General features: G+C 40.0%; 1 protein-coding gene across 4 annotated transcripts in view; it reads left to right on the top strand.

Annotated features, from left to right (window-relative positions):
• Positions 1 to 27,878, top strand: part of CELSR1 (cadherin EGF LAG seven-pass G-type receptor 1) — a 285,212-nt gene that overhangs the window by 217,953 nt on the left and 39,381 nt on the right. For all 4 annotated transcript variants that reach the window (XM_068276317.1, XM_068276316.1, XM_068276314.1 and 1 more), the window contains exons 8-17: positions 1,865 to 1,990; positions 6,580 to 6,746; positions 9,540 to 9,725; positions 9,844 to 9,957; positions 13,837 to 14,011; positions 16,258 to 16,399; positions 16,545 to 16,665; positions 19,949 to 20,132; positions 21,175 to 21,276; positions 26,456 to 26,550. In XM_068276317.1, the coding sequence (XP_068132418.1) occupies positions 1,865 to 1,990; positions 6,580 to 6,746; positions 9,540 to 9,725; positions 9,844 to 9,957; positions 13,837 to 14,011; positions 16,258 to 16,399; positions 16,545 to 16,665; positions 19,949 to 20,132; positions 21,175 to 21,276; positions 26,456 to 26,550 (1,412 nt within the window). The remainder of the gene's footprint in view (positions 1 to 1,864; positions 1,991 to 6,579; positions 6,747 to 9,539; positions 9,726 to 9,843; positions 9,958 to 13,836; positions 14,012 to 16,257; positions 16,400 to 16,544; positions 16,666 to 19,948; positions 20,133 to 21,174; positions 21,277 to 26,455; positions 26,551 to 27,878) is intronic.

Raw genomic sequence — 27,878 nt, 5'->3', positions numbered from 1 at the left:
AAGCACATTTGGACAAGCCAGCTTCATTTTGGGATAAGGTGCTGTGGACTGATGGAACTAAAATTGAGATATTTGGTTATAACAAGGGGTGTTATGCATGGAGGAAAAAGAACACAGCATTCCTAGAAAAACACCTGCTACCTACAGTAAAATATGGTGGTGGTTCTATCATGCTGTGGGGCTGTGTGGCCAGTGCAGGGACTGGGAATCTTGTCAAAGTTGAGGGACACATGGATTCCACTCAGTATCAGCAGGAATCAGTGACAAAGCTGAAGCTGCGCCGGGGCTGGATCTTTCAATAAGACAACAACCCTAAACACTGCTCAAAATCCATTAAGGCATTCATGCATAGGAACAAGTACAATGTTCTGGAATGGCCATCTTAGTCCCCAGACCTGAATATAATTAAAAGTCTGTCGTGTGAGTTAAAGAGAGCTGTCCATGGTCAGAAGCCATCAAACCTGAATGAACTAGAGATGTTTTGTAAAGAGGAATGTTTCGAAATATCTTCAACCAGAATCCAGACTCTCATTGGAACCTACAGGAAGCGTTTAGAGGCTGTAATTTCGGCAAAAGGAGGATTTACTAAAAATTGATTTTATTTCTTTTTTGTGGTGCCCAAATTTATGCACCTGCCTAATTTTCTTTAAACAATTATTGCCCACTTTCGGCAAATCCTTTAAACTTTATTTCACTTCTCAAATATCACTATAGGATATATTTAACTGACATTTTTTATCGTAACAACCAACGATTTATACAGGAAAATCATGACGATTAACAAGGTTGCCCAAACTTTACCATACCACTGTATAATAATGATTATCACTAATCGAAAGCTCATATAGAATTGATTGTTAAAACTATAACAGGACCAGGGGCCCTGGTGCAGTCACAACCTCTGCACCCCCTATTGCTATGCCACTGTGAGCACCATTATTACCTGTATTACCTGTATTTTAGCTGCCTATTATCAGAGCAAAATACTTCCAGTGTCAGTCATCCCATCTGTCTCCCACCTCCATATATACATAAAGGCAAGATTTCTTGAAGAAATGTCAACCAAGGTCCCATCAGAAAGAGTTGGTTTTATATAATTAAAGGGACACTTAAGTCAAACAAAAAAAATGAGTTTTACTCACCTGGGGCTTCCAATAGCCCCCTGCAGCTGTCCGGTGCCCTCGCCATCTCCCTCCGATCCTCCTGGCCCCGCCGGCAGCCACTTCCTGTTTCGATGACAGGAGCTGACAGGCTGGGGACGCGAGTGATTCTTCGCGTTCCTGGCCACGATAGCGCCATCTATGCTGCTATAGCATATATCATATACCATATAGCAGCATAGAGGGTGCTAATGTGTCTGGGAACGCGAAGAATCACTCGCGTCCCCAGCCTGTCAGCTCCTGTCACCGAAACAGGAAGTGGCTGCCGGCGGGGCCAGGAGGATCGGAGGGAGACGGCGAGGGTACCAGACAGCTGCAGGGGGCTATTGGAAGCCCTAGGTGAGTAAAATTGTTTGACTTAAGTGTCACATTAAACTTTCCCAAAAAGTGGCGTAACTCAGGAGCTTGGGGCCCTTAAAAACCAACCAAGGTCAGTTGCAGTGTCAGAGAGGTGTAATCAGAGTAAGGACACAGTTTGTTAAGGATTTTCACTATGCAATGCACATTAAAGAGTGTTCATTAACAGCATAGCACCAATAAAAGGTGGGCTTCTCTGGTGCAAGGGCCCCGGTACGGTCACAACCTCTGCATCCCTTATTGCTACGCCACTCTTGCCAAGCTTTTATTCATACAAGTGATATATTCAGCACAATGTCAGTATTTGTTGCATGCACTAATATGTGCTTTTATTGCTGAATTTAAAGGTTGTACTGCAAAAAAGAACTTCTGTGATTCCAGTGTATGTCAGCACGGAGGCACTTGCATTAACAAATGGAACACCTACTACTGTGACTGCCCTCTGCATTTTGGAGGGAAAAACTGTGAGCAAGGTGAGACGCATTCATATTTGTGTTTATTTTTCATATGCCCATTCTCCGGGTGATCAAAATTGTTTTGTGTATGGCCTGCTTTAGAGTAAAGCCGTTACTCTGGCAGTGACACTGCATGATATTGTGTTGGAGTCCTACAGTATGACTATAGGGTACCCATACACTATACGATCTTAACCGTCCAATCTTGTTCCGTTTTACCAAATCTATTTAACAGAGGGTAATCTGACTGTATTTATTGAATACTAGCTGATTGCCCGGCGTTGCCCGGGTATGTACAGTATTTGGCTGGTGTTGGCTCTGCATACTTTTTCTAATCCTAACACACAATTACTCAATGACCAAGCTTGTGAGCTTTGCGGTCTTTGGTATCAATAATTTGCATTGAAATGAAAAAAACTGATTGGCTGTTTGTGGCTCCACACCCTTTTCTGAATTTAAACCCCAGTCACCCAATGACCAACTGTACCAGGTTTGAAGCCTGTGCCATTAACAGTTCAAGAATGGTAGCAATTAAATATTCCCCTTGAAAAGCAATAGGTGAAGTTTGATTCACTTTTGTAGGCTCCACCCACATTTCTGAATATTCATCCCAGTCACCCAGTGACCAACTGTGCAAAGTTTAAAAACCCTGCCATTAACAGTGTAAGAATGGCTGCAGTTTACATTTTCCCAGTGAAATTTGTATTTTTCTCCACCCACTGATGACCCGGCGTTGCCCGGGTATGTAATTGACTGGTGTTGGCTCCGCCCACTTTCTAACCCTAACGCACAAACACTCAATGACCAAGTTTGTGAGCTTTGGGGTCCTTGACATCAATAATTTGTATATTACCATAGAAATTAAACAAATCAGATAGGCTGTTTGTGGCTCCGCCCCTCTCCAGCATTTAAACCCCAGTCACCCAATGACCAACTGTAGCAGGTTTGAGGCATCTGCTATTAACAGTGTAAAAATGGCAGCAATTTAAATATTCCACTTGAAAATCAACAGGTGAATTTTGATTGGCTATTATAGTCTCCACCCACTTCCCTGAATATTAATTTCAGTCACTCAGTGACCACCTGGGCAAAGTTTGGGAACCCTGCCATAAACCGTGTAAGATGGGCTACAGTTTACACTTTCCCAGTAAAAAAAATGTTTTGGCTCCGCCCACTTTTTGTAACCTGGACACAAAGTCACTGCTTAATGCCCAAGTTTGTGAGCTTTGGGGTCCTTGGCATCAATCATTTGTATTTTCCCATGAAATGAAACAAATCGGATTCACTGTTTGTGGCTCTGTCCCCTTTTCTGAATTTGATCCCCAGTGACCCAATGACCCACTGTACCAGGCTTGAGGCTTGTGCCATTAACAGTGCAAGAATGGCAGCAATTTTAATATTCTCCTTGAAAAGTGACATGTGATTTTTGATTGGCATTTTTAGGCTCCACGCACTTTTCTGAATATGAATCCCAGTCACCCAGTAACCAGCTATGCTAAGTTTGAGTACCATGCCATTAACAGTGAAGAAGGGCTGCAGTTTACAATTTCCCAGAAAAATCTGTTTTTAACTCCACCCACTTTTTGTAACCTGGACACACAGTCACTACTCAATGACCAAGTTTGTGAGCTTTTGGGTTCCTGGCATCAAAATTGTGCTAATGAAAGCAGTTTATCCAGCAAAGAAATCTGGCTGTTTTTGCCTCCGCCCCTTTACTGAATTTGAACCCCAGACACTTAAAGAGAATCTGTATTGTTAAAATCGCTCAAAAGTAAACATACCAGTGCGTTAGGGGACATCTCCTATTACCCTCTGTCACAATTTCGCCGCTCCTCGCCGCATTAAAAGTGGTTAAAAACAGTTTTAAAAAGTTTGTTTATAAACAAACAAAATGGCCACCAAAACAGGAAGTAGGTTGATGTACAGTATGTCCACACATAGAAAATACATCCATACATAAGCAGGCTGTATACAGCATTCCTTTTGAATCTCAAGAGATCATTTGTGTGTTTCTTTCCCCCATGCACTGAAGTTTCAGGCTGCTCTTTTCTTCCTGCAAACAGCTTTGCCCTTGTCTGTAATTCCTCACTATGTGAAAGCCCAGCCAGCTCAGAGGACGATTTATCCAGCTGATTAGCAGCTTCTCTCTTCTCTCTTATCTAAATAACACAAAGGCAGTGTGCATAGAGGGGCCAGGAAGGGTGAGTTCATAGCAGAACCACAACACTGAAGAACTTGGCAGCCTTCCAGACACAGGCCGACAAGTCTGACAGGGGAAAGATACATTGATTTATTACAGAGACTGTCATAGTAGAAAGTGCTGCAGTTAGCCAGAACACATTAGAATAGCTTTTGGAACTTGTAGGATGATAAAAAACAGGATGCAATTTTTGTTACGGAGTCTCTTTAACGACCGACTGTAGCAGGTTTCAGGCCTCTGCTATTAACAGTGTGAGAATGGCTGCAGTTTCAATATTCCCCTTGAAAATCAATAGGTGAATTTTGATTGGCTCTTGTAGGCTCCACTGACTTTTCCGAATAATAATCCTAGTCACCCAGTGACCAACTGTGTGAAGTTTGAGAACCCTGCCATTAACAGTGTAAGAAAAGCTGCAGTTTACATTTTCCCAGGTAAAAAGTTAGTTGTTTTTGTCTCCGCCCACTATTTCTAATCTTGACATACAGTCACTTAATGACCAAGTTTATGAGCTTTGGGGTCCTTGGCATCAATAAGTTGCATTTTACCATTGAAATTAAACAAATCTGATTGGCTATTTTTGGCCCGCTCCCTTCAGAATTTAAACCCCAGTCTCCCAGTGACTGACTGTAACAGATTTTAGGCCTCTGCCATTAAGAGTGCATGAATGGCAGCAATGTAAATATTTCCCTTGAAAATCAAATGGTGAATTTTGATTGGCTGATGTAGGCTCCACCCACTTTTCTGAATATTAGTCCCAGTCCCCCAGTGGCCAACTGTGTCACGTTTGAGAACCCTGCCAATAACAGAATGGCTGAAATCAATCTAACAAATCTAATTGGCTGTTTGTGGCTCCACCCCTTTAGTGAATTTGGACCCCAGTCACCCAATGACCAACTGTACCAGGTTTGAGGCTTGTGCCATTAACAGTGCAAGAATGGCAGCAATTTTAATATTCTCCTTGAAAATCAATAGGTACATTTTGATTGGCTGTTGTAGGCTCCACCCACATTTCTGAATATTCATCCCAGTCACCCAGTGGCCAATTGTGTAAAGTTTGGGAACCCTGCCATGTTAAAAATTTAGTTGTTGGCACCGCCCACTTTTTCTAACCTTGACATACAGTCACTCAATTATCAAGTTTACCAGCTTTGGGGTCCTTGGTATCAATAGTTTGTATATTCCAATTGAAAAATAAACAAATCTGGCTGTTTGTGGCTTCACCCCCTTTCTGAATGTGGACCCTAATCACCCAGTGACCAACTGTACCAGGTTTGAGGCATCTGCTTTTAACAGTATAAGAGAATGGTAGCAGATGAAATATTCCCTTTGAAAATCAAAAGGTGAATTTTTATTGGCTGTTGTAGGCTCCACCCACCTTCCAAAATCTTAATCTCAGTCACTCAATAACCGATTTGTGCAAAGTTTGAGAACCCTGCCATTAATGGTGTAAGAATGGCTGCAGTTTATATTTTCCCTGTAAAAGTTGTTTTGGCTCCGCCCACTTTTTGTAACCTTGACACACAGTCACTCAATGACCAAGTTTGGGAGCTTTCAGGTTCCTGGCATAAAAAAATGTGTGAATGGAAGCAGTTTATCCACCAAGGAAATCTGATTGGCTGTATGCGGCCCCGCCCCTTTAGTGAATTTGGACCCCAGTCACCCAATGACCGACTGTAGCAAGTTTCAAGCCTCTGCCATTAAAAGTGTAAGAATAGCAGTAGTTTCAATATTCCCCCTTGAAAATCAATAGGTGAATTTTGATTGGCTGTTGTAGGCTCCACCCATTTTCTTGAATCTTAATCGCATTCACCCAGTGACCAAGTGTGCCAAGTTTGAGAACCCTGCGATTAACAGTCTAAGAATGGCTGCAGTTTACATTTTCCCATTTAAAATGAACGGCTGAAATTTGATTGGCTGTTTTATGCTTCGCCCACTTTTCCTGGATTTGTAACCTCGGTCACCAAGTGACCAACTGTGCCATGTGTGGGGACTCTGGCTTGATTACTGTGAGAATGGCAGCCTTTTACATTTTTTCCATTGAATTGAATGGGTGAAATCTGATTTGCTGTTTGTAGCTCCGCCCACATGTGCAGGGGGGACCCGAGACCCCCAGAACATATCATCCCAGGTAGTAAGGGATCTGTATACCAAGTTTCGTTCAAATCGGTCAAGCCGTTTCCGCGTGATCGCGGCACACACATACACACACACACATACATACACACATCCGATTTTATATATATAGATATTGAACAGTCAGTATTCTATGCTGATTCTATGCTATGGATGATACTATTGTTTGCTTTTTTTCTTTTTAAATCAAAGTTGAAGTTAAGTTTTTATCATTTTTAAATTGAGCCATATATTTGTGTAAGAAATCCCAGTAACAGTGTCCATGCCTTTTCAGTGATGCCATTCCCACAACGATTCCAGGGAGATGGGATTGTGATATGGACAGATTCAGATATCACGGTGTCTGTGCCATGGTTTATTGGGCTGATGTTCAGAACCCGACAGCCTAGTGGCATGTTGATGCAGGTTAATGCTGGGTCTTCATCAAAGATTAATATCCAGGTAAGTGCCTATATTTTTTCATGTAGTGTGACAGTGGCGCTTAGCAATACATCCGTAAACACAAAGAAATCCACCTCCAGTTCTGGGCACAGGAACAGCACTGGTATTATAAAGTAATACCAGCAGATTACGTCTTACTGCCAGGCGTATTTAGTTCTCGTTTAACTACATGCAGGTGTAAAATAAGAAGACACTTCTACAGAGAAAATGCAAGCCACAATAATTAGCTCATGCACAACAAATTATTTATATAGCTGTGATTAAATCAAACTGCTGCAATATTATGGTATTCTTGCAAGCTGGAACTCTGTGTTCTTTTATGTTATACCTAGTGGGTTTTGTTCTCTGAATTTTTTTTTTGAGGGACAATTATCACTTGCTTTGTGGCATTTTGTACAAGCAACCAATATGACCCAGCAATTTTTAATGTATATTAGGCCACAAAACATTAAAGTGGTAGGAAACTCAGCATTTCCTCTTCGCTCTAAAAGATTATTTACAGCATAACATCTACTACCACGAAAAAAAATTGTAGCAGAACAGCATTCAGACAGATAAACACAGCACTTTGTTCTTCAGGGGAAAGCTCCTTGCTTCAGTGGAAAGCTTCTGGTCATCCAAAGAGGTGATAACATTATCTTTTGTTTACATTCCTTTATCAGATTCATTTAGTAAACATAAGCAAAGTGATGAAACTGAGCTCACTCTGCTTCTAGTATATGTGCAACTGAGAAGTGATCACTAGATAGATTTTAATATATAAATACAGCAGCTATGCAATAAAATGCAATGGCAGCTTTCAGAGCAGATAAACTGTACTTTGGCAACTTGTAATTTGTAGACAGACAATATTACTTGTGCACAAAAGCAAATAACTGTACGGGTAATAAAAAGTAGCAAAATACGTTTTATTGAATGTTATGTCAGCGTTTTATTCCACTTTAAAGTATAATTTACATATGCAGATAGTCCTGACTAATGATGAGCAAATCTGTCAATTTCAGTTCACATTTTCATAAAAATCAGGCAGATGTAATTTACAACAGTGTCAATTATTTAAAAAAATCTAAGTTAATTGTATTCATGAGTCATTATTTTTGTAACTTGTTTTTGTATTCTCACTAAAATATATAGAAAGCTACCCACAGCTGTGAGTAATGTGTGCCTTGATAACATCACAGTTAGCATTTTGTTGAAAATGTGTTTAAATCAAGTTGGGAGTGTCAGATCGTGGTGAACATGTTACATATTACAGTTGTTTGCATAATTTAAATGGCGAATGTCTAAAAGTAAAGGTAGCTGCCAATAAAGGCAGGTAAGCAGGCGAGACAGCCTATAACTTTATTTGGGCACAGGAATGTAGGGAGTAACCCAGTACAACTTAGTAGTGGGCACTGGTGCGTTTCCTGGCAGTAGGATGATTTCTGCACCCCCAACAACTTACCTTAATACTGAAGGCATGTGGGCTGGTCAGGACTAGCTGGGGTGATCACATGCTTACTGGCCCTTTTCCTCTTTCCTGTCATCCCATGTGCCGGCCCACCTTGCTGGTTGGGATTTGGCAGTGGGTGGGGAGACATACTTTTTTGTTTTTTTATTTTTATTACCACTAGATCATTTAGACTTCTACCCTCCCGTTGCCCCCGTGCCAAGATTTTAAAATAATTTCCCTACTAAAGCTGGCACATTTTTGTTTATTTAGAAAACATTTAAAAACACCAATTTTCTTTTGTAGCACAAAGAGAAAAAATTTTAATTTTAGGTTGCAAATGCCTCAATGGAATACCAGCTTTAGGAATGATATGTGATTAGTACCCTGTGTGTTCAGAAAGGCCCATAACTCCATTCAAACAGTGGTGAAATAACTCATGGACAGAGAACTTTCAGCCATGTACAGTCATTTCTTTCAGCATATTCCTCAACACAAATTTTACAATACTGCTATTGTGACTTTGCTATATTTCATTTACTGTATTTTTGGACTATAAGACTCACCTATTTTTTCCCAAAAGTGAGGAAAAAAGTCACTGCGTCTTTTGGTCCAAATGCAGGGAGTTCCTGACTTGTGAACACCTGCCAATACAAACCTCCAACCCACCGCAGTGCCGGGGACTCCCTGTACTATGCCCATGCAGAGGAGGACACAGGGGGACACAAAGGGGCATAGAGGAGGACACAAGGAGAACAGAGGCAGACACATGGGGGACACAGGAGGACACAGGGAGACACAAGAGGTACAAGGGGGCATAATCCACAATATTCTGCTTCCCCATGCATGCACCAAGTTTAGTATATTTTTCCCCCTGGTATTTGTCCTCTAAACCTAGGTGCGTCTGATGGTCAGGAGCGTCTTATAGTCTGACAAATACGGTAGTTTTGCTTTTAACAGTGAAGGTTTTCATGACGCTTATTTGATTGCTGTAGGTTCACCTTTTCACTTTTACTTATGCCTACCTTGCTAACTATAATATAATTTCAAGCATTTTAAGCTGTAAAGATCTTGATTTTAACATGAATACAGATTTCATATACTGTGTAACTCCAATTTATATTAAGGCTGGTTCACACTGCAAGAGTTTTTTCTAAGCACGTGTGATTTGAAAAACTCTTGCTAATGTAATGCTATGGGTGCGATCCCACTTGAGCGATGTGATTTTATAAAAATCCACTATAGCATTGCATTAGCAAGAGCTTTTCAAATCAGTATCACAAAAAAACTCTTGCAGTGTGAACCAGGGCTAACTTTGACTGCAGCGAACATAAAATAATTCTTCTATATTTGATGTAAAACAGGTGGTAAACAGTTATATTCAGTTTGATGTGTACAGTGGTTACAGCATTATAGCCAGCATGCAAATCCAGCAGACGCGAGTTACTGATGGTGAATGGCACCACCTGCTTATTGAACTGAAAAGCTCGAAGGATGGGAAGGACATCAAATATCTGGCCATCATGTATCTTGACTATGGCATTTACCAGGTGAGCATCACAGGCCTTTCACTGATGCAGATGCATGTAAGCTTTCTCTGCTTCTTAAAGAAACCTGTATAGACTGCTGATGTGCTTGTTTGCTGATATGTTCTTTATGCATTCACAGAACTCTGTAGAAATTGGGAATGATCTGCCAGGCTTGAAGCTGAAGACTATCTTAGTTGGTGGTTTATCGGAATCAGAAGGGCTGATAATGCAAGGATTTCATGGATGCATGAAGGTAAGTGTGACACGATAGATCTAAAGGCCAGGTGTCTTTCTAGCATAAATATCTCAAATAAATCCATAAAGTCCCCCAGATCAATAATGCAGCTTCCTACAAATAGGCTAAATACCCTATGACAGATCAACTCCATATTCAGTGCCACAGACCCCAGTGCAGTTCCTACATTGCCCATCTTACCCCACAGAACTGTATGGATAATAGTCCCAACATTCTGACTGCCAAAACAGTCTCTATTGGAAGCCTCTGTGTGAGAGCGGTATAGGAAAGGGAATGGTTTATTAACCTATTCCAGACTACAAGGCTCTGGCTACTTAGCTTTTTTTCTCTTTTAGATTGTGACCTCTGTCATTGGCTCATAATGACTGCATGAGGGCTCCATGTGAGCCCCTCAAGTCCAGGGGCCCTGGTGGGCATCTTTTATTGCTAGGCCACTGTCCATATTGCTCCTATATCCAGTTATCCATTGTTAATTTCATCCACTGAACTCCTCACCACCTGTTTAGCAACACTTGCCTATTTTGTACAGGTATACCACTGTATGTCAGCAGTGCTGTGAGTTTTCCTACCTACTAATGCTATCACCCCAGCTATAGGGAACAGTGGAGGGCTTGCGAGGAAGGGCAGAGGAAGCTGTCAGACCAGCATGCAGACTCAGAGCAATGCGGTGTCTGTATACAGTGCATACTTCTGTAAATGGGGAAGGATTTACTATATACACTGTATATAACTTTGCACGAGTTCTGCAATGTTTTCCAGGAGGATAGATCAGTAATGCCCTATGACTACATTGATGATTGTGTGCAATTTGAGGTTCATTTAGCATATGCATGTTATAAAAATACATATCCTTTTTATTACTCTTGCCTCAATATTCTGTATTCTGCATCCCTAAACAAAACATTCCAGGCTGCATGATGTTAAGGCTTTTAATGGTGTTTTAACCCTTAGATTGCCTCTGAAATGTATAGGTGTTCTGTGTTTTACCATCCATACTCCACGGATGTCTAAAGGCATTTAGTACAAAGTGTTGGCTCAGCGCCAATTTTATTATTTACTTGAAATATGCAAATAATGATGCAGAATTGTGCAACTGTTACTGCAAATTTATGCAATGTGAAAATAAATCAATCAAATGCTTTCTTTCACTGCAAGATTTGATTGGTCCATTTTACAATAGATTTCCATAATCATGTTCAAAATTCTGTATCATAATAATTAGCATGATTCTCAATCATCTCAAATGTATTTGCACTTTAGTGACATCCCTACTGACTAACGTGGACTTTGGTACATGTTAATTTGGGCAAGACATTTACCGGTAATAAACACAATTCAAACATGCTAACACTGGCATGTAGCTTTAAAAATAAATAGCGGGCAGTCTAATTGTTAATGGAGTTCATCATGCATAGTAAGCTTCCGTTTAACACTCAGGGGCAGTTTTATCAAAACTGATGCAAAAGTGAGCAGGTGCTCAGGGCGACCAATCAGAATCCTTGTTCTGCGCATCTGTTTCCAGATTTGCTCCAATTTTCCTTGCGCTTGATATGGAATTGATAAATTTGCTCCCTTGGGATTACACAGGGCTTTTTACATACGGGTGCACTTGACTTCCACTCTGCAATGTTCTAATATTACAAGCAGTTGTATTACCAGAGCCTAATATTGAGAAGGATTGCTGGGATGTGAAGTACATTGTTAGTATTGGCTTTAGGAAGAGGTGAATTATAGAGTACCGTACCCCTTACAGTCACTGAACCAGGAAATAAGCTGTGGTATTTATAAATCTGTGCTGGTACTGACACGATCCAGTAACCTGTGTTGTATAGCTTGCACTTGTATGCCAGTAACACTTGTGTTTGTTCATGTTGCCTAGCAGTCCTCTGAGAAAAGGTAAGGGTGGAATTACCTCCATGTGTCCTCTGTTCTCCCCAACACCTCTCATTCTGTACACAAGATGGCCATGTCAGTCATATTTCACTCATGTATACAATGTTACACAAATCTGCCTCCTTCCAATGCTAATCATGGTGGAACAACTATGTTACTGTAGCTGATTTTGGTATTGCTTCTGTCGTCTTACTTTGCTTCACTGGTTTTTCACGCTTCACTATTTTACATAACAGTGAGAGCATAGTGACCCACAGCAGCCACAAGCAACAATGTCTTCTTGCCCTTCACACAATGGTTGCTGCAGGTAAATAATAATCAGTATCACTACTAGAGGATATTTTTCCTGCATACCAGAGAACCTGAAATGTGTCCACAAATTAAAGAAGCGTACACACGCACAGTTATGTCCACTATGCAAAAGTTGAAAACCGAGTGCCATACAGATGTGTTGTAAGGCTATAGCCTATTTCTGTTGCTATAGAAATGGGAGGAGTGACAACAGTGCAGGACATGACATAGCAACTTCCAGTGGGCAGGGCAAGGAGGGCAATAATGCGCTTGCACACAACAGTCTGCCACTCTGGATCTTAAAGAGAAACTCCAACCAAGAATTGAACTTTATCCCAATCAGTAGCTGATACCCCCTTTTACATGAGAAATAGAATGATTTTCACAAACCGACCATCAGGGGGCGCTGTGTGACTAATTTTGTGCTGAAACCCCTCCTACAAGAGGCTCTGAATACCGCGGTACTCCTGGCAAACTGCCACAATGTAACAATGTTCATAGACAGGAAATGGCTGTTTAAAGCTGTCTAACAGCTAGAAACAGCTAAATAACCTGCCCACAGTAACAATGTCACCATGTAATACATGTCAGAATGTGAATCTGGGAGAGGAAAGATTTTACAATGAGCAAACACTGACTAAATCATTTATACATAATTATTGTAAAAATGAAGCACTTTTTTTATTACATTATTTTCACTGGAGTTCCTCTTTAAGCCGACACATCAGGGCAGCAGTACACATGCCAGATTCTCAGCAGAGATGACTTCAACTAGCAGCCTTTGCCAAGTTTAGACTAGTGTGTGTACCAGCCTTTAGTTGTAGAAATTACCAAATTTTTCCCTGGTTATTGCCCCAAGTTATCTGGTTCCAGCTGCCACCTGAGCTTCCACAAATCCAGCCATTGCTCCTTCAAGTCAGTGCTGCAGAGCTCTGATGCCTCCTTTAGGGCTTCTCCACACTTCAAAAGGCAGATGTGTTTGTGGTAACATGGATGTGGTTCATGTGTATTTTTCTCTACATTGATACTGTTCTTTTTTATGTTTGTTTCCTATTTCCTATAAATAGGAACATACACAGCTTGATTGGGGAAAACATGCATGCAGCAGTGCATTAAAAAATGTACTGCAAGCCTGGGAGATGGTGTACACAATGAATAGAGTTCACTAGGAAAGTTGAAGGTATTTCTTGAGAAACCCTTGTCGTATCCACCTTTGTGATGTGCCAACGTTCATGCCACCTCATACAAGGAGCACTCCTCAGTAGAGATGGGCAATGAGATGCTGATAAGTCTGACTTGCATGCACATTGTATGCAGCTTGAAATTGGGTCAATGGCAATTCCTGACATTTTTGATTGACCTAATTATATGCTGGATACAATTTGTATTACATTTGTATGCAGGCTGGATTGATTACCTTCTCATTGACCATGTTTACTCCTCAGTACATCTATTATTGTTACTGGGTATAGAAGGTGCCTGGAGCCTGACTGTGTTCTGTTAAGCCCATGACCTGATGAGTTGTTTGTTGTGGTTTACAGTCTTTTGTAAAAGATAGAAAGCACATGCCATTTGTTTGAGTCATAACATGTGCAAGTCATTCGTTTTTATCCGTGTTCTCTATATCATTACATGCAGCATGTGAATGTTGTCATTTCACACATGTAACTGATGTAATTTATTGTCATTTAGGGAGTGAGGATGGGAGAAACCTCAACCAACACAGCTACCCTGAACATGAACAAAGCGAGAGTGGTGAATGTAGAAAGTGGCTGTGAGGTGGACAATCCATGTGATTCCAATCCGTGTCCATACAACAGTGACTGCAGCGATGAGTGGAACAGCTTCTCTTGTAATTGTGAACCAGGTAAAGTTCATCGAACAGCAGCAGTTAAAGCATAACTGAACTGACATGTGATATGACAAAATAAACATAGGTTAATATTAATATTGTACTAGTCCTACTAAAAACTTTTTGGGAAGTCCCTATCTCTTTTCCTGCAGTGCAAGTGTTCAAAACACTCGAGCTGTCATCTATGCAAATGACACAGCCAAACAGGAAGTCTAGTATCTTGAAATTTAAATAGAAGGCAAAATATTTTTGTCTGGCTGACGCAACACTGCTGATAAGGTTTCAGAGCTAAAAAGTCATTACTTCTATTTGTTTTGCAAGTAATTGAAGCACATTTTATATCATGGCTGCTGCATATATCATGGCTTCAACATTCAACTCCTACACTGAAAATAAACACATTTTGTCAGTTCTATGTTACTATTGATATTTACCAATAGTAGTACTAAATGTACAGTTATGTAATTCATAAGTTTATTTCCAGTTCAGGTTTGCTTTAACGTCACACAGAATGTAGTGTTTATTATGGTTAGTGCTAAATTGTTTGTATTGTATGTCTAAATTGGAGAAGTATAATGTATCATTCGTTTGGAGCTCTACTTGGAGGGTTGACTTGCTTGTACATATAAAAATGTATTGCTGTAGTAATGAAACCTAAATTATTTAAGAAGAAAGGTCTCTTGCCTTAGTGACTGTTAACTAATAACCCCCATCATTCTCTGTGCAGGTATCTGATTTTTACTACTCAAAGAAAAATTGAAATGGAATGTTAAGTTGGGATAGTTCAGATTTCCATATTGGAAAAATAAACAAACAAAAATATATTTTATTATTAAAACTTATAGAAAAAGAAAGTTAAGAATAAATATCTGTTATTGATTTAAAATGACCGTTTTAAAATAAGTACTGGGAAACTCCTGATGGCAGCAGATCATATGGAGTCAGGGGGTCAGTAAATCGTGACCTAAATTCAATAATCTTTTTCTGCTAAGTTTTCTCCTAATAGATCATTTTTTATATTATTTTATATTCTGTTTAAAAATAACTTTTTCACTCTGCAATTGAAAAAGTACCAAAAAGCAGGTGAAACAGTACTGTCAGAATTATTCTGAGTATTTTCTTGCTGGCTGTTGGCATTTTATTGATAAGGTGTGAACATATTACCTAGTAGAAAACTTGAATTGCATATGCCCCAGGTGAGCTGTACACAGAGGAGTAGTCGGAGCTGGTCCAGGCTAGTTTTCTGTAATTTTTCAGTCTTTGGAAGACAATACATTCACAGCACGGTGGCATAGTGGTTAGCGCTCTCGCCTTGCAGGGCTGGGTCCCCGGTTGGAATCCCAGCCAGGTCAACATCTGCAATGAGTTTGTATGTTCTCCCCGTGTCTGCGTGGGTTTCCTCCGGGTTCTCTGCTTTCCTTCCACATCCCAAAAACATAACAGTTAAGTTAAATGGCTTCCCCCTAAATTGGCCCTAGACTATGATACATACACTACACGTTACATACATAGACATATGACTTTGGTAGGGACTAGATTGTGAGCCTCTCTGAGGTACAGTTAGTGACAAGACAATATACTCTGTACAGCACTGCGTAATATGTTGGCGCTATATAAATGCATAAATTAATAAAATATCTACAGTTCTGGCTCCCTGAAGCCCAGAAGCTCCCTGGTGAATAGTACACCTCTATGTTTCACAGCTACCAGTGAGAGCTACAGGTTATATTTGCCCCTGTATCACGTCTTGTAAGCTGGCAAGGGCAGGGCTCTCTCACCCTTTTGTGACTTGCAATTTGTTTTTCATTTTGTAGCTTGCACTCTGTTTTACATTTTATTCATCATATTACATTTATCACTGTAATTATCAATTCTGTGATTTGACCAGTGTCCATATTTGATGTATACCATTGTCTGTATTATGTGTCCCATGTCTCTTACTTTGTACAGTACCATGGAGTATGTTGGTGTTTTATAAATCAATAATAATAATACTGTAATCTTCATCAGAATTCAGGGACTGCTGGCTGTCCTGAGAAGACACTGTTTTGCACTGAAAAGAAAAAAGCCATTTGATCATGACATGCACGAAATGGAATCAAACGACTTGCATTTATAACCTCTGGCTTTGAAGATATAAAATATATGCAACATTAATCAGGCATATCTGTTTATTAATCAAGTTATTTTGAAAGGTGTCAGTGTTTGATGTGGCACCAGCCTAGTAGCTCCTGTAACTGAATCCCCTTGTCTTCCTGCAGGCTACTTTGGGAGAGACTGTGTGGATGTGTGCAGCCTGAACCCCTGTGAGCATGTCTCTACTTGTGCCAGGAAGCCAAGCTCTTCTCATGGCTACACATGTGAATGCGGAGCTAGCTACTATGGGCAATACTGCGAGAACAAGTAAGGAACACTTCCCGCTTCCTGATGACTGGAAACAGCTCAGAATTCTGGCACAACAACTAAACTTTGTAACGCTCTAGGCATTGTTATTTTACCGAATTGTATCTTACAGAAAATCTTTGTTTTTTTCCCCCCTGCAATGCAGAGTGGATTTGCCCTGTCCCAGAGGCTGGTGGGGCAATCCGATATGTGGCCCCTGTAGTTGTGACGTGAGCAAAGGGTTTGACCCAGACTGCAACAAGACCAATGGAGAGTGCCGCTGCAAAGTAAGTCCCGGTAGATCATCAATATGCAAAATGTCACTACATTAAATCTCCTGCCTCACTAAGGATCATTTATATTTTTACTTTATTCAAACAAATTGCCAATTAAACATTTTGTAAATAACAACAGGGCACTGACACAGAAGCCCTGAGGAAAAAAAATAGCAATATATCACCACATTTGTATAAAATCAAATTACATCTTTATTGCACATTCCATTTTAACAGTGCATCACATTCTTTGCTTCAGGGGAAGAAAGCAGAGCACTATGGTCTACTAAGACAGCCACTGTATTTATATGTATATAATTGTTTATCTAAAATGGAATGTGCAATTAAGATATAATTTGATTATATACAAATGTGATGATAATTATAGTAATTCCCCAATGTTCTCGAAAACCCAAATGCTGCCTGTGTAAGTCTCCTGTTTCTCTACTAATAGTCCTTGAAGGGCATGCATCGGGGACAATTTATAATCCTTCAGATACTCCATGATAATTACGTAAACATTTTGTCTTATTTCTTAACTAAATTAAATTATTGATTGTTTATAGAAATGACACCAATGAAAGTTGAAATATTACTGACTACATTTTGGTTGTTGACATCCCTGCTTTCTTAACCTTATTGTTTGAGTAAATCATCCTAATTTACCACCAAAGAAAGACCTGCACATAAAGACTGTTCTGTAATGCTGGGAATACACCATACAATTTTCTGTAATGCTGGGCATACACAGACTTTCTTGTCCTTATCAATTGAGCCGCTAATGGCTCGATTGATAATATCCGACAGGTCCGATGACCTGCCGGATAGATTCCCCGCTCGACGAGCTGTAATCGATCCGCGCGGACGAGCGGGGACGTGGCGAGAGTCGATCCGGCGGCTAATCGGCTGCCGGATCGACCCGTGTATGCCCAGCATTAGATTCTTCTGTTAGTTTTTTCTGTTAGATTTTCTGTTAGAATGCATAATTAGATTATTTTCTGTAGAGAATGGTCATTATCTCTGGTGCATTGTCTTCTGTTTATCTCCTGCTGAGTAGAATAATGCCTAATTGCTCAGCAGATAGATGGTAAGATAGATACATTTCCAACATGTTGAACTTTATCTATCTCAGGGCCCCCAACCGCCCCGTTTTCGCCGTCCCGATTTTGGGGGGCTGTCCCGTGCTGCCCCCCCCCCCCCTGGTCCCGGCCGCTGGGGAGAGAGGGGGAAAACAACGATCGAGGCACCAGCCCGGGATGCGGGGATGCGGCATGGATGGCCGCCGCCATTAAGCTTCTCCCTCCCTCCCTCCTAATGTGCCCCCCAGTGTCCCCTTCCCCCCGCAGAGTAAAATGGGCAGCGGAGCGGGCTGTAACTCTTACCACTGCCGTACCGGGATGTCATCTGGTCTTCTCGTTTCCTGTGACATCACAGGAAGCAGGAAGCCTAGAAGACCAGATGGGATCCCGGTACGCAGCGGAGAGGCAATGGTAAGAGTTACAGCCCGCTCCGCTGCCCATTTTACACTGCGGGGGGAAGGGGACACTGGGGGGCATATTAGGAGGGAGGGAGGGAGAAGCTTAATGGCGGCGGCCATCCATGCCGTAAACCCGCATCCCGGGCTGGTGCCTTGATCATTTTTTTCCACCTCTCTCTGCCCACCCACTGGCACCCTCACAGCGCCTCCCCTTTCGGGACTAAGTAACATTAACTGATAATTATTTTTTTAAAAATGTTTTTCTGTGCGTGACTAGGGGGTTGGGGGTGTGGCCAGGGGTGTGGCCTAAGTGTCCCGTTTTGCAAAATTAAAATGTTGGGATTTATGCTATCTGGCAGGTATATCTAACAGAAAATTGTATGGTGTATTCCCAGCATAAGGTCTTGTCATAGCTTGCTTGCTACCGTATGTTTACTCTGCCTCCTCTCTCCTTTATAAGATGGGATCACCAGACTCTGCATTGCCTTATGGGTGGGGCTGTGTGGAGGCTAACTCCCTCTTCACTATTGGATTATGGGAGGGGTGGGGCCCAGAGAGAGAAGTTGTATGTGGACAGCCATGCTTTTGTAGACTGAGACTGTGGAACGAAAACTGGCAGCCTGTTTGCAGGGAGTAGCATAGCATGGGTCAGTTGATTGCAAGAAGAAAGCCTGAAATACTGACAACCCCCTTCTTTAATTTAGCATTGGTGTAATTCTACTTAATTGTGATTAAAATGACTTAAAATGGGGTCTGGATCAATATTTCAGTATACATACATTATTTGTATTCCCTTTTAAACTCCAGACATGTCACCTTCTGTATATGTACAGTGTAGGCTGCTACACTGTGCTTATGGTTATAGTAAACTAGCTGCAGTGTTTGATGATATATGATGGAATAAAGCTACTTGAAACTGTCCCCATGTCTTCTACAAAGGTAAATTGATCTGTACACTCATTATCATTCTTCTGCTGAAATGCTGATGACATGAATGAAAACATTCAACTGATTTTGTGTAATCCATTTGTAATTTTCACGTAATTTAGTACTAGGTAGAAATAAGGTAAAAAAAATAATTCTTCAAAAAGACGTTGTACAGTTTAAAAATTATTTTTTTTGCCTGAAATTTTGCATTACAATTTTGCATTGTAATTACGAATTATGATGTGAAGTTACAGGTATGCAAAATTTGTGCTCCTCACCATACAAACTACTACAGATGATTCATTATTGTACTGTAAACAATAACAGCGTTACGCTTGTATTTTAGAACAGAACTAAAAGCAGTGATACAAGTGTATGGAATTATTGACCAAAGCTTTGTTCAAGTTCATTAATTATAAGTCCACTAACACTTTCAACAGTGTCTTTTTGAATTAAACAGAAGTAAGTGGTGTAGGTAGCCCTCCGTGTAAATTTTAGAAATTAGGCATGAAGTGGAAGTCTAGCCAAATCCTTTATCCTTTAATTAGTAATGTAGAGGAAGTCCTGTGTTTGCCCAGTGTGACTGGAACAGTTGAGCCTAGTGGACATTTATCACATGTATCCCCAATGCCTGTTCTCTATGACAACTTTATAAACTTTGCCACTCATTCCACATACTAGTTTTAGAGACAGGAAACACCCAAAGCAACAGAGACAGCAGCATACTACAGAGGTTGTAAGCTTTTTCTGTCCTATCCAAAAACTAAAAAAAGGTTAATTTGTATAGATACTGTCTTTGTTAATCATAGCATTAGAGCTGTCATTGGTATGCGTCTCATCTACTGTACAAAAACTGTTTCATTATATCAGTTGTGTCTATGTTTTTTGCAGGATAATTACTATAGGCCACAAGGAAGTGACACTTGCTATCCATGTGACTGCTTCCCATCCGGAGCTCATGAGCGTGGCTGTGACATGGAGACTGGACAATGCCCATGCAAGCCTGGTGTCATAGGCCGCCAGTGCAACCGCTGTGACAATCCCTTTGCTGAAGTTACTAATCAAGGCTGTGAAGGTATTGACATCATTTGTAATGTGGTCGAATCCTAACACTACTATAATGTTGTCTCTAGCACTGGTTCACTCTTATGTACTGTATATAGTATTATATTCAATTAGTACAGTATTGTAGTCAATATTATAAAGCAATGTAACTTAAATGCTTGACGTGTTGTCACTGCAGTGTTTTGAATAATAGCTTTTTGTGAGACGGCATGGTTTTAGTATCAGTGACGTGTTATGCTGGGTACACACTATGAGATTTTCTGTCCAATTTACTGTCAGATCGATTATTTCCAACATGTTCGATTTGCTTTCCAATCGATAACCGAGGATTTTCTGATCAATTTCCGTTCACTTTAATAGGAAGTCGATCGGAAAATGCTCAGAAATCGATCGAACATGTTGGAAATAATCGATCTGATAGTAAATCGGCCAGAAAATCTCATAGTGTGTACCCAGCATTAATCCCTCCTGCAAGTAGCTTGCACAATCCCAGTCACATGACTGGTTATCCGGAACCCTCTTAGTCTGCTCATTTGCATATCAGGGCCACAGGCTACAGTAATCTGAGCTCTTTTGGGCTTTGCATAGATCCATCCTGTCTTCTGCTGCCAGAATTGAATAAGAAAGGAAATAATGATCCATGTATGTTTTCATTACCCATGTTCCTCTAAATCACTTTAAGCCAATGCTGGTTTTGTTCTCCTTCAAGCATTTTGGCACAGGATGACTCAGCAGAGAACAGCTGCAGATCCTGTGACATTTCTTATTATTCTTGGCTGCTGAGCTTGTAGGTGACAAGAAGCTAAATGTTTATCTCCCGTCGTAGAATGTTTTCTGTTTCCGTCATTAATGTTGTGTATGATGAGATATGCCAGGCCAAAGATGGAGGTGTGCAGCCATTAGATAACACAGCTGCCATTTTCCGTACTTTATTGTTTTCCAACATAAACTGTGAGTTATCAATTATTTAGTGTGAAATGTACATCTGTTGGTCAATCGTAAGCAGAAGCTGGGAACCATGTCAGTGATTTGTTCATCTCCTGTCCCTGCAGTGATTTACAATGGCTGCCCCAAAGCCTTTGAGGCTGGAATCTGGTGGCCACAAACCAAGTTTGGTCAACCAGCTGCCGTCCCGTGCCCTAAGGGATCTGTGGGTAAGTGTAACAATGAAACCTTATACACACAAAAATATATAGTAATATAGAAATGCCCTGGAGGAGACGTGAAATATGTACACATAGCACAGATTTATCTGTGCGTATGAAAATGTGTCACGCTGATCATGCAGATTTTTCATTAGACTTTAGGTTGATGTGTTTAAGAGCTCAGATTCGCCTTCAGCCTTCGGGTGTGAACTTGTTTTTGGATGGTAATTGATATGCAGACAGTTTGGGTGGTTTTGTGTTTGTTTGCTCTTCAAACACGAGTATAAATTACACCTTAACTGAATATGTCACTTACAAAAGAGCACTTGGGTATGGTAAAATTTAAGGTGCCCATACATCTCTCGACTTGGCGGCTGATCAACAATCGAATTCTATAATTATTATCGAATCAAATGAAAATCGGTGCCACTAAGAGCATGCCCGATCAATGATATGACCAATTTCAGACCAAAATTGGTTGCTTGTATTGATTGGACATGCTGCACGATGTCAGGCCATCATGGTCAGTCGGGTGAGCAGCGGTAATGGCGAGCGGTATCGGGATGAGCGACGAACGTGACGAAACCCCTGCCGCTGTTCCTCCATTGTATAAATGTACCTCCTGTGTATGCATTTATACATTAACTGTCCGATGTCACCCACTGCGTGGTGCACATCCGTCTTCGGAACCCCCCGCTCTTAGTTTTATCATTTGTCTAATTTGTTTTCTTCACTTCTTTTTTCTACTGTGTCTGGTAAATCCTCCATATAATTGGGCTTTGAACCGGTCAAAATACCTCCAGTTCTAGTATAGCGTAGATGACCTGAATTTGGATGAGATTATGAAATGGTTATGATGAACAAAAAATGGCAATATTTTATAGCCATCTTTTTTATCTTAATCTTAAATATACAGTAATTACCATATAAGTGGGAAATGTAGACGTACTGTAGAACTGTCCATATGCTTAAAGTGGAACTTAACTCAGAACTTCCTCTCTACTCTAAAAGATGATAACCTTTACAGAAAAACATTTCTTCATTACAATTTATGGAAATCTTAAAACCCCTGAAAGTTTACTTGGCTTCACATTTGCAGGGTGCACTGAAGGGGTTAAGCCTCAGTGTTTACTGAATGAAGAGCTACAACGTGTTCACAGTTGATAATAAGAACTAATTAGACATTTTGATCAGTTGCATTTTCTTAAAGAAGAATAACTTATTGTTGCTGCACAGGAATGCACATCATTTTAAACCAACAAGTCTCTGCATTCTGTTGCCATCTCTTCTGTCATTAAATATTGGCAGGTCTCTAAATGGCAGGCATGTATAGCTAAACAATAAATTATTTACACTGTGAGTCATACCCACTCTGTGGTCAGGCAATTCATTTCCTTAGTACCACAGTGGGCACAAAGGCAGCATCATTGTTGTGCAAATCCTTGTCATCCTGCAGCGGACAACTATTCATACATCATTAACAAATGAGCTGCAGGGTTCACAAGAATGGTTTCTACTGTTTTAAGTGACCAAGAGCAGAATACAGAAATCACATGGGTATAATAGATTTAATATTTTCACATAAAGGTACTGTCTGTCAGACATTATGGGCTCAGCACACATACTGTACATACAACAATTATTATTATGAGGGAGAGGGAATTAAGTGGTCATAGTGGTCATCTCTATTCTTTGTTATCCCAGGATAATTTGTCCTGGCAGTGCCACCTATTTTTCATTCATTCCCTACATCTTCCCATAGATGTGAAGTGCCTGGTCAGCCCATTGCTTGTATAAATGACCACTTCTGTGAAAAATTATAAAATACATGTGTACACATCCCTTTTAGTACATTTCATCCAGATTACAATGCACTATAAATTATTATTTTTTCCATTCATTGCTGTCGCTTTCAGTAGGCAGTAAAAATCAGACAGGCTATGGAATAGTCCATTTCGCCGTGGGGGATTCTTGGTTTCTCCTTTATTCTTACAAAAGCATTACCTGGAAAGAAGCTATAGAGACATGTTGGCTGATCTCCCTACCCATTTGCACATTATATTGGCAGTTGTACTGAGCAATGGCCAGTCAGGAAGTGCTTTTGAAAATTAAAAGAAAAACTGAAAATCCCTTATGATGAGATGACTAGTCTAAATACCTGTTAGATTTGTACTGCTTGCTGTAATGGTGCCCACTAATGAGACAATCTTTGTTTTCCCAATCTTAACAAATCTATGTAGTAGAAGGGTAAACTTAGTGACTATATTTTGAATGGATATTTAAGGTGGTCCCTCATATTACTTAGAATAGAAGTGGTAGTATTGGAAAACAAAGATTGTATCATTAGTGGGCACCTTAAAGGTAATCTGAAGTGAAAATAAATTTGATATGATGATTTGTATGTGTAGTACAGCTAAGAAATAAAACATTAGCAGCAGAGATATGAGTCTAATATTGTTTCCAGTGCAGGAAGAAACTGTATGCAAAACAGCTTATCTGAGCTTTACGACGCAGAGAGCTCTGTCCTCTGAAGCTTATTATCTCAAGTCTGTTACTGTATTTTGTTTTTTCTACAGAGGAAAGTAAAAAATGTCATTAGCCTGCTCTGTGAAATTATTTAAGCTGGCCACTAACGGTCCTATTTCTAGCGAAAAATCATTTGAGTGATCAGAAATTCTGATCGGACGAAAAATCGTTCACTACACCATCAACTAACCAATCATTGCTTCCTATCTATCACGACCACCAAGAAAATCCAAATTTTCGTTCGGCGAAAATTCATTCGGGTGACATTTTTTCACTCGTTCATAATCGATTGTGTCCACCAATGGAGATTATTTACAACCAATCCGATCAGAATTTCTGATCGCTCGAACGATTTTTCGCTAGTAATTGGACCATTAGCGGCCAGCTTTAGAATGCTGAGTGTAGTGTGTAAATTGCAAATATTAGAGCAGAGAGCCATGAACGCCACATATTTTAAAATGTAATGCCGTGAGGGCCATACAATATGTTTCAAACTAGGACAGTAGGGCTCACATCCCTGTTGCCATGGTAATGTGTATACAGTTGATCCAACGGGCAGCAGAAGTGTCAGACACGTCTTCAGCTTCTCTTGGGTTTCAGCAACATCAGCAACTTTCCCGAAAGCCAGACAGGAGAAATACCCACTAACAGCTTGTACAATTAGCTAGCTGACTTGGAGGTTGATTCACTTTGTTGGATGAAATCCCCACACTTTGGCCCAATAGGCTGCCTCTCAAGTGACAGGCAGCCTACTGGGCCAATTAAAGTGCAGAGATCTCGCTCTACAAAGTCACTGGACCTGACAAGGTCCAGAGTGGGACAATCGGAGCAGCTGTTCGTCTTGGGGTAGCGCGAGTAAGTTAGTAGTGCATGATACAGCAGTAGTGTACACTACTTTGAAAATTTGACTTGCGCTGCCACACTAAGCTGCGCTGCTTGAGCAGTGTAGCTTAGTGAATCAACCCCTACTGATTTTTCTGTGAGCCAGATGTAGCCATCAAAAGAGCCATAGGTTCCCTACCCCTGGATTAGAGAATGATGCAATGTTATAAAAAAAAAACTATATAACTGAAAATAAAAATATGAGACTTTTTTCTTTGCTACTAATGTTCTATTAATTATCCGTACTACACATACATATAATTCATTATATCATATTTTTTTCCCCGCTTCAGTGTCACTTTAAGCAACAGTAGAAACTTGTAGAGAGAAAAATCCATACTCACCTCTTCAGGAAGGCTCCCATTTATCTTACATTATAAGCCCACAAGGGCAGGTTTCTCTCCCTTTTTGTTTCTTGTAAGTTTCTATACATTTTATTAGTGACAGCGTATTGGTCACTGTAACATTTATGCGGTCTAGCAACTCTATATTATGTACCAATTTCAGCATTTTCCTTTACACGTTTCTTACTTTGTAAGAAATGGTGGTGACACTATACAAATCATTCATGATAAAATAATAATGATAATAATGACAGACAAGCAAATGGTAAAACAATATCTAAATTTACCTTTACACGTTGTACATGAGTATAACATTTTTTGGACACGTTATGAATAAGGGAAGAAACCTTCAAGGTGGCCACACACATTACAATTTATCTGTTTGATTTACTGCATTTTGATGAAAATGATCGGTTGTACAGAAAAATCTAAAGTTTTTTTTTATTCAATTGAGAAATCTGATTGAATTTCACAATGTTCTCAATTTTTGAGATGATGTTGGAAATGATAGGTTGTTCAGAAAATCAAAACGTTTTTAATTTTTATTCAACAAGAGAAATCTGAATTTCAAATTTTTGAAAATATTGTATGTAGCGATTCAGAACATACCAAACTTTATTTATTGTTTGTATAAACAACAAAAGGATAGAATTTTGAAAGAGTGTGTTCGTATTTATATTAAAAAATGGACATAGCATGGTATGTAGAATGCTAATACAGTGTAACTGTATTGTACTTGGTTTATTTATTTATTTTAATTAATAAACAGAAATCAGTGAGTGGTTGCAGGAACAAGAAGTGTGTTAAATGAAGTTTTAAGTAGCAATATGGTGTTCAGTGGTGATTGTAATGAGAGAACGATGATGGCATAAGAATTTGATGTACACAGATGTTACATTTGGAAAACCCAGGTATTCTTATTAAAAAATCAAAACGAAATAGATCATTGACTGAAATATTTTTTAATCCAACCGACTTTTTGCCATACAATAATTTTTTTGTATGAAATTGTGGCATCTCAAACACACGTGTGGTATTTTAACAACTTCCTCAGAACTTTTAATCAACCGGAAAATTGGATCGGTTTTGTCAAGTAATAATACAAAAAAAAAAGAAACTTGTGTGGCCACCTTTAGAAGCACTGAGTTCAGTCAGTATTAGAGACAGCCTTATTTATATATTTTCAGCCTGAAAAGAATTGAACTTTGAAAAAGCAATACAATGAAATAGCATAGAAAGCAGTCCCAGGCTAATAAAGCTACCATTGTTAGACCAAGGTTATTGAAGATGTAGACTGTGACTAGTTTTCTTTAAATGCATTGATTGTGCATTATAAACCTGTTTCTTGAGTGTGAAGCAAATAGAAATAATTAGCACATGTCTGATGAAGTATCTGTGCTGCCTAGTTCATGTGTATATACATTTCTTTTTTGTAGGAAATGCAATCCGGCACTGTAGTGAGGAAAAAGGCTGGCTTCCTCCCGAACTCTTCAACTGCACCACACTGACCTTCCTGGAACTGAAAACTCTGGTAAGAGCATTACTAAGCTGCCCAAACACCAGATCCATTTAACATGCCAGTCTCATTTCTCTGCCTCCCGAGAACACACAATGCAGGCCTGGGATGCATCAGGTTCCGCAAAGTGCCACCAACAAAATGGAGGCTATTGTGTATCTTACTGGAGAAGAGGGATAAGTCGGTATTCTTGTCTGACATGCATGCACACGTGATAGAGCAAGGTTAGGAAACCTAATGCAGTCTTTCCCAGTAGACTGGCAATTAGCAGAAGTGAAATGAATGTTTTAGGAGGATCTGGCAGGCAGTGTGTTTCCAGATGTGCCCTTGGGGTGTTATTGATTTCTACTAGTGCACGTGTTTCATAATATTGCAATTCAAAATGCAGTATTTGTTTTTTAACTGTTTGGAACCTTCTGACCAATTTAGACATCAGTTTTTAAAATGGCATAACAAGTCTATACTAAATGATATGGAAATATTTATATTGTAATCTTACAAAGTATTAAGGCAATCCTGTAATGGATTGCTGACCTCTGAGATGGTGGTAGGACTGCATACTGTAGAGCTTTACTGCCAAACCAACACATTCACTTTCTGATAACGGTACTCTCCTGAAAAGCCAACTTCAGTCTTGCACGTAGGCTTGCTCCTTTTTCACATTAGTGCGCTCTGCCCTCTGGGTTGGTAAAGGCCAGTGTATGAAGAGGCTGGTGGTGAGAGGGGTATAGCTGGACATAGTAGTTCCTTGTCAGAGGACAAAGAAGGGGTAACACTTTATTACCATGCAGTGCTGCCTTACCATGAGTATAGGCTTGTGTATTAAAACTGAAGGCACTGCTGGTCAAAGTGTTGCTTGCAGACCAGATCCTTTGGCATACTAAATAAATGCTAGCATTTGACTAGCCTTCATACACACAAGCTGGGTTTCTTAAAGAGGCACTGTAGTGACATATAGTAGAATGCAGTAAATTATTCAGGTTACCCACTTTTATGATAATTTTTCTGGTTTCAACCTCAGAACACTTCCTATATATTGGTGTGTAGCTCCGTCCTCCCAATGATGCTTAGCCTAGGATGTTAGGCTATGCGGAATTCTCCTCCCAGAGAATTCTGGGAAACTAGGAATTATTTTTTACTGGCTTTGGAATTCTCAGAAACAAACACTCCGCAGAACTTCACTTGACAGGACTAAACATGGTGCAACCTGTGATAAATCTCAGAATGTAAATCGGCGTGAGGAAAGATTTTACAATGATCAAACACTGACTAAATAATTTAGAAATGGATATTGTTAAAAAGAAAAAAAAAGCAATTTTATTCCTTACATTATTTTCATTAGA

This window comes from Hyperolius riggenbachi, chromosome 3 (assembly GCF_040937935.1).
Source record: "Hyperolius riggenbachi isolate aHypRig1 chromosome 3, aHypRig1.pri, whole genome shotgun sequence".
NCBI lineage: Eukaryota > Metazoa > Chordata > Amphibia > Anura > Hyperoliidae > Hyperolius > Hyperolius riggenbachi.
This window is presented reverse-complemented; position numbering and strand designations above follow the sequence as displayed.